At 42.5% G+C, this 8,270-nt stretch overlaps 1 protein-coding gene across 1 annotated transcript in view; it reads right to left on the reverse strand.

The window, feature by feature from the left end:
- Positions 1-7,679, reverse strand: part of LOC119167312 (papilin) — an 86,416-nt gene extending 78,737 nt beyond the window's left edge. Inside the window, exons 1-2 of the mRNA XM_037418781.2 lie at positions 7,541-7,679; positions 4,263-4,454 (exon numbers count right to left, since the gene is read on the reverse strand). Of these exons, the coding sequence (XP_037274678.2) occupies positions 4,263-4,454; positions 7,541-7,583 (235 nt within the window). The 5' untranslated portion in view covers positions 7,584-7,679. The remainder of the gene's footprint in view (positions 1-4,262; positions 4,455-7,540) is intronic.
- Between the last annotated feature and the right edge of the window lie 591 nt (positions 7,680-8,270).

Raw genomic sequence — 8,270 nt, forward strand, 5'->3', positions numbered from 1 at the left:
AAAGCCCAAGCTCTGGCTGGCCTACAGGCCATGCTCGAGTAGACAGACGTCTTCTGATCTCGAGCCCGGGCGGGGCTCGGACTACTCATCTCGGGCATCGAGTGGGCCGGGCTCGTTACAGAGCCCACATCAAAGTTGTACCAATTTTTTTTCCAGCGCTTAGCGATGAGCACACAAGATCACCTTTGTGATTATTCATCTGTGCGGTCCTACTTTTGTCCTGCATCTATGATACTGAACTTCTCGAGGAACAATCAGTTCAATCATACCAAGTTTTCTATGATTGCAAAAAAGCATGCGACCGGAAATTCAATTCGGTGGGATATCTGATGCAGGAGCGCCACGCTTCAAACACAAATCACTGCACAGCTTGTTATTTTTTACACAACTTCTTCTGCGTGCACACACTAACATGTGTTGTTTGCCCATGTTTGAGTGAAATGCCACATTATCGGAAAGTGATATAGACTCTCCGCAGCAAACTTTCATAGAGTTGTGCAGGGTGGGCTCGAAGTTCTTCAGTTTTGGGCTTGGGTGCGACTTAGAAGCAGTCATTGGGCCCGGGCCGGGATCAGATTCAGAAATTATACCCCTGCACAGCTCTAGTCTAGCCATGCTACTATGCGAAGCGAAAAAGTGAAATAAGGAAAAGCATGAGACAGTTTATTGCAGGGGATAGGTAGAAGTAGTCAAACATGTAGGCAGTTTACCGTAGCTAAGTGATACTATATGAATGTTTTGAACACAGTATTTGGACAAACACTAAAGGTAAACAATTATTGCCTCCAGCTCTTTAAATTTGGCTCTGACAACTCTAATGCCAATGATTTAATCACCACAGGTCTATTAGTACCAACACAGGTGCGAATCGAAGTCGAAGTTCCTTTTAAATCTCGGGCTGATATCGGAGCTTGGAATGTCAAAACTTCAAGATGTCCTTTTTGTATTTTGTGACCTCGCTCAGCGAAGTTGCTTCCAAACTTGGTACTTTAAGTGTGCAGTTTTCTTATTATATAATCCAATTCATTTTTACGTAGCATCGAGTAGTGTACGTAAGACCCAGTAGTGGCCGTCGTAATCTGCAACGTCGCGGCATTTGGTGCGGGAATTTCAAGGGGGTGTTGTGAGGCAGACTTTTTCACGCATTTTATTTTTCATGTTAAGACATCTTCTCGTGTCGAGCCTGGTGATTATGACATTGTAAAATGATAACATTCTAATATGAGAAAAAAAAAACGTTCGCCTTTCAATTTTGCTTGCTCAGAGAATTTCAAAGTTCCATTTGTAAGGCTTAGTAATTCCGCAGCCATTGCCTAATTTTTCCCTTTGGTTTCTAGAACAGGCAATAACTCGCGCCTATTTTGTAATTTTGTATTGTAAAACCTGGATACCAATTTAAATAATCAGGCTTCTCTTTATTTTCAAATGCGAAAAAAAAAGAAACTTCACTTGGGCAGGTTGGTTCAGGCTAAATATTGTAGCTGCAGCGCAACATTTGTGGGAAGCTAAAAAAAAGATAAAAACTATCGCAGACTAACTGAATTTATGCGTATGAAAGCCAGCGCTGTCCTATTTCTATTCTGCTAGGCACGCCACTGCACATACGATATTGAGAAGCATTGTAGAGCACTGATAGAAATGACAGACTTCCCATGTAACGTACGTAACGATACTCACAGATTGCACACTCATGGAAGACACTCGTGGAAAGTATGTAACATACATCAGAAAGGTCAAGACGTGCGTGAGAGTAAGAAGGTGCATACATAAAAAAAAAACAACTTCGACTCGGCGGATACACAAAAGGACAAGAGGAGAAGGATTAAGGACAGAATACCAGGATAGCGCACGCATTCCGCTTTCATCAACTTGTATCTCTGACGTCTTTCGCACTGTTTTTTTTTTGCAGGCAGTAACCAACAGGTATACAGCAAATAATCTTTCAATAGTATGCAGAATACTGAATTATTAACCGTATTTCTGCGAAAAAGTACATACTCTCAAGAAGCATTTGGAGGCTTTCTGCGTTATTACTTTGTACATTTTGTTCTACACGTTTAAAGAAAGTCAGATACTCTCTAAGGTTCTATTTTTTAGATAGAAAGGTAACATCATTAAAAAGAAAGAACCGGAGAGCAACAGCTTTCTCTAACGCGACGTGCCGAAGCATATGTTCATCTCGAATTCTTGAGCAGCGATCAACTGCATGGGCTCATATTTCCCCCGAGAGGTCTAACTTGAGCGGCAGATGTGCGACAAAATGCTTAGTATAGTTTCAGAGTTCCCAAGTAAGTTGTGAATTTTGAGAAGCACGGACTGCTGCGTGAGATGGTGATTATTCTTAACTGAGTTCCACGAAAAAAAAAATAGAAGTACAAAAGGAAGACACCTGGACACAGCACGCACTAACAACTGAACTTTTTAATTGCAGAAAACAGACATATATGTGTGGTTATGAGAACACGTGCGGTGAAAGATAATGATTAGCTGAGCAGACATATTGTATTAATGATGCGCTTCCAGAAAAGTTACCTTAGTGGCAAGTAACATAACCGAGGGTTGCGCGACACATGAATCACCAGCTTTGTATATGAAATACCCCTCTTCAATTGCCCGCGCTATGTCTCTGAATGTAGCTCTATAGCTACCGTATCCCCAAAGAAGGGATCGCAGCCACACTCTCTACAAAGCAATGATAGGTTAGAGCATGGTTGTTTCTTTATATAAGCTTTGTGATCCATGGTGCTTGTATATATACAACGTCCTGTCTGTCCAAAATAATACTTCCTACACGACAGCGGAGTGCCTTACACCACAGCGACGGCACAATTGACCTCCACTGTCGTGTGGAAAGTATTATTTTGGACAATTGAAACGTTGCATCACTAATAGAACCATGAATCAAAAAGCTTATCTAAAAGAACAACCATGCTCTAAACTAGTATTGCATTGTTGAGAGTGCAGCTGCGCGCCCTTGTATGGTGATACGGTAGTTATAGAGCTAGGTTCAGGGACAAGCAAGCACGTGAAATTGAAGTGGCATATTTCATCAACAAAGCTGGTAATTCATGTGTCGCGCAACCCTCGGTTATGTTACTTGCCGCTGAGGTAGCTTTTCTGGAAGCGCGTCAATAATACAGCCTGACTGCTCGTCTAATCATTTTCTTTCATCCCACGTGTTCTCTTAACCGCACATATATGTCTGTTTTCTGCAATAAAGTTTCATTTCTTAGTGTGCGCTGTGTCCAGGTGTCTTCCTTTTGTACTTCAATTTTTTCGCGCAACTAAGTTAAAGTGCTATATATTTTTTACGTTTTTCGTGACTGGCGGGTTGGAGTAATTTAAAAAGAACAAGCAACCAGTGAAAACTTACACGAAAACAGCGAAGCAACAGGACGGCGCTTATACGTAAGTACAGCGCTTGTTTTTTGTCGTTCTTCTTCACTGTCTTCGTGTGGTTTTCCGCTGATTGCTTTTTCGTATTAGTATGAACCAATGTGCCCAGAAAGATACATCATAGAGTGAGGTACGGTGAGCTGAACCTAGATGGTAAGAGCTGCTCAGGTGGAGCAGAAATTGTGGGGCAGATATGCCAAGTTTACCCCGCCTGTAAAAGGTAAAGGTGCTGAAGGTGATTGCATTCTCTCCAGCTTCTGATAAAATTCCCTTCTCTCTTTTTAATGACAACAATGTATTCTCTGATTTCTATAGATTCTTCCTCTTTAGAGGTAATCATGAGTTCTCTGGATTCTCATGAATTTTCTCTCTTGCTGCACAGGTAACAACAACCTCCTTGCTTTTTAAAACTTATCTCTCTCTCTTTGAACAGAATATGACCTCTGTGCCTTATAATGGGTTTCCACACTCGCTTAAAAGGTAATCTGACCTGTCTGCGATCCGATGAGTTTTCTATTTCCACCCGAAGATAATTACGACCTCTCCACTTTCTAATAATATTCATTTTCATGTATAAAGATAATCAACACTTTTGCGCTTTTTGATATGTTTTCCCGGCCTCATCCAAGATAAAGACTGCTGCGGGACATCTTACATAAAACGAGCACATGCAATGCGCTGTTAATGTTTTTCGCACGGCGATGCTTCGTTTGAGTCTGCGTGTCAGCTTCTGAACTAAGCTCGGTGAAAAATCGTCTTTGACGTGTTAGACTAGAGTTTCTAAGGGCTAATACTACGCAAGGCAGTCATGCCTCTGTTCGGTCCCGTCGAGGTGCACGTTCGGAGAAGTGTGGACAGTGACTTACTCAGTTGCTTCCTAAGGCATCTTGTTTCGCACTCCTTCCTGGTCACGTGGTTGTTCTTGTTTCCCTGGCAACCTCCGTAGATGAACTGCTCACACTGACCGGTCTTCACGTTAAACCACCACCTCGGAATGTAACCCTTGCAGGGACCACTGTCGTACGTGGGTTTGCAGTAAGTCTCAAAGTCCACGGCGGCTACATGAAGAAAATCAGATCCATTGTCAAGAAAAAGAATTCAATGCAATTAATGTCGCCAAGGCACAACTTACTGTCAACTCAACAGGCGTATTGATGTATTTGCGTTGCCGTGCTTCTATTGGGACACTTGGAATGCAGTGCTTTCAGTAATAAATTGGCATATGTAGAATATTTTGCACATCTTGTCCGTGGACAAGACTGCCATATTCTTTAGGGTTCAATTATTTCTTTATTTGATTCGATTAAGATATTAGCGCATTTTTTATTGATATGATCAAGTAGTAGATGTTGGTCCCATTCTGATTGGCACAGGCTACTTCTTCTCAGTTAGCAGTTAAAATAAGTTGAACGAAAAATAATGAGGGCACAAAACGCAATAGAGTAGAACATACGACTTGAAAGTACAACGGAGCCAGACATCACATGACGACTCTATTTATGTGATGAGTGACGATGTGTTTCAGCACGTGGAAAGCTCATCCTTAGGGCATGATATAGTCGCCTCAATAAATAACGATACCTCTTAAAAACACGGACATAAGCATGTAAACTATGCACCTACCCCATACCGTAGCACTTGCTCTGAACTGTACTGAATACGTGCGGAGGAAAAAAAGTTTTGCAGGCTGACTTTATTTTTTCCGTCATTCAAGTGCTTCAGCGGGCAATATTTGCCCAGCTTGTACGTTGCTGAATAGCCAGTATACCAACGTGCACAAGACAATAAACCCTTACTGAAGTAATGCTCAGCGTGTTCGCCGTGACAATTTGAACATAATAATGATCGTGGGGATTTAACATCTCAAAACCACCTTATGATTGTGAGAGATGCCGTAACGAAGGGCTCCAGAAATTTCGGCCACCAGGAGTTCTTGAACTTGCACCTGAATCTAAGTGCACGACCCTCAAGATTTTTCACTGCTATCGCATTTGAATGTGAGAGGAAGGTAAGAAAGAGTGTCGGCTTGTTTGTGTCGTTAAATTAATTGTGTCACTGCACGGTCACAGCAAAAGGTAGTCAGCGATGGGGGCTAACAAGCCCGTAGTGATGTTTTAGTTATCTTATGTTCAAAAATAGTTACAACTCCGTTGAAACATTATTTTCGTATTAGGATGGTATTAGAAAAAAATAACAGAAAAAAATGATGCTGCGCAGCCAGAATCATTTCAATCAAAATAAAATTGTTGACACAGAGGGAGTGTTTCTTAGGCCGTGGAACCACGACTTTTAAAGGAATGGTACTGCACGATGGAACGAATCACTCTTTTAGCACGTTCAAGCAGTTTACCTAGAAAAAAGCTGCTTGCCTAGAGAGAAGCACAGAAACTTTTTTTTCGTACACTTGTGGTCTAAATTTGAGAGCACGTGACAAAGTATGTGTACCCAATGAACCATCAACAAGGTAACCTTATTGCTGCACTTGTCAGATTATTTTAGCGCAGACTTCATTGAAAAAAGTCGTCTGACTAACGTGATATAGGCCGTATATGCACGCGTTGAAATTTGGCAATGATAATACAGTAGTTGGACCACATCTCTACCGCCCCATTCATTAGATCCTAGCTGTCTCTGTGATAATTGCTTCAAGAGTTCATGCAGGCACCTCACGCAGCGCTAGTCGCATCATCAATGGCATCGCAAAAGAGCATTACGTACAGAGAAACGCACAGCTAGTGGCGAACCATTGACTGATGGTCGTTAACGTTGCATACAGCCAGCTCGAACTCAATGAAGCCTTTCTCATGCAACAAGAAACCAAATTTTTGTCCTAAGGATATCCCAAAGTACTCCATGCAAGCTTTTCGTAATATAGTTGGAAACAGTGTCATGACAGTTGCACATTTGTGTAGAATAGGCAACTATATAGGGCAGAATTTCAGGCGAACGCGGGAGACATCCTTGAATACAAGATGTCGCTGCAGGCACCGTCTCGACAAGTAATCTTGTCTTCGTCGGAACTTCAGCTGGCTACCTTTGGAGCTCGGAAGTTACTGTCTTCAATAAAAGAAGACCGCTTGTCAAAACATTGACTGCAGTGACCAACCGTGTCCAGTGGTTTTTCATAAGGAAGTGTAAATATAAGTTACGCATGCTAGATAATTAAGCCGGCATGGCATTAAAGGCGGCTACGTACAAGGTGCAACGCCGTAGAACTATGAAAGCAAGCTAACTATTGGGATGGGCCTTTCTAATCAAGGGTTTTAAAGCGCGTACATGAATTCAATAAGAAGCGAACGTAGTTTCAAAGCACTAGCTACCACATAGTCAATCAAGATAATATTTAATAACATTGGCTGGCTGGCTAATTTATGACGCTATGCTCATAAGTAGATCTGTACTCTGTCCTATTTTTTTTTCCTTCTGTTTTGTTACATTTCAGCCGTTTTACTTGTGAACAAGACGAACAAGGCGAAATCCCAGTGAATACCTTCGCACGTTGATGTCAGCTGCAACAAAAGCGCAGAGGGCCTAGCCAGCGAACTACTCTGAGGACAATCGACATCCAAAGCTCCTGGGAATCATGAACTACCCGAAAGAGACAGATCGACGTCACTATTGCTTTTTGCGGAATTCACCAATTCAGCCCTGCATCTCAAAAAGATGTAGTCAGGCCCACCCAACACTACTTTATAGAATGACCACATGACTTAACTGGACTCCTGTTTGGTTGTTAACAGTAAGGGGAACTCCTACAATGTGTCCTGAGAGCGATGAAGTTAAGTATACAGACCCGTTCATCTCATCATGTACTTTTTCTGCGAAACAGAAACAGTGACGGTCAATATAAAAAAAGAGGCTTTCCCAAAAACGATTTGCAAAGATGATGTATTTTGAAGGTTTGCGGATAATTCGGTAATGATTGGCTGTTATTATTCTACGCTTTCTGCGATAGTCTATTTCCAGTACTACATGGTGAGACATTTTGCATGGTACACTTGCCGGTCAGGTCTGCTAGGCTGCCCCGACCAGCTCGACCGTTACCAAATCAGAAACTTCAAGCAGACTAAACCACAGGAAGCTACTTGAGCTTCCAAGCCTTTACATCACGTTGCAGCTCTCGAAATGGAGTGACACGACTCACCCGCAACCGCGCAGAAGAGTACGAACAGCGCAAGTTGCTTCATGCTGCCTTTTGCGATGTCCAGAAAGACATGCCCCGGTGTCCAAACCTGTGGCGCTTATATATCACCTGCAGACCCGCTGGCGTCATCAGGTGAGGCAGCAGCGATAACAATCTCCACTTTCTGTGAAAACGCAACAAAGTGCAGCTTTCGACCGAAGTCTTCGCTATCAGGGGCTCACGCGAGCGACTTGACAAGCGGTGTCTTGTCACTTTCTTGACGGTGCAACGGGAACTGTAAGTTTTACATGGACAACATTCCCGTATGCTCGTAGAAAGCCTGAGGTATGACTATATCGTTTCACCCGTTATAGTACAGCACAAACACCGTCTACGGATGAAGACAGGATAGATCGTACCGTAAATATTCGGGAACTGTGGTGCTATGTAAGAGAACTCTCGCATTCTCTCTCGTGGACAGTTCACCTAGTTCACTTTTGCAGCTGCAGAGTAGTCTTTTCTGGCATAAATAACTATTTGCCAGTCGATGTGAGTATTGCTTCATACTAATTGTGGATGCTTCTATCGTAATGCTGCTCTTATCGTTCTCCAGATACTGAAGAGATATTGGGGATTGTGGTTTATTTTTATTGGCTACGCGCTGTCATAATTTTCATTGGCGCTCTTACGACCACAGCTGCTTGGAGTTTCACGCAAAACCACGCTCGGTAATGAATTTCATGGAACGTTG

The sequence above is a fragment of the Rhipicephalus microplus genome, chromosome 6, assembly GCF_043290135.1.
Source record: "Rhipicephalus microplus isolate Deutch F79 chromosome 6, USDA_Rmic, whole genome shotgun sequence".
In the NCBI taxonomy this organism is placed as follows: Eukaryota; Metazoa; Arthropoda; class Arachnida; order Ixodida; family Ixodidae; genus Rhipicephalus; species Rhipicephalus microplus.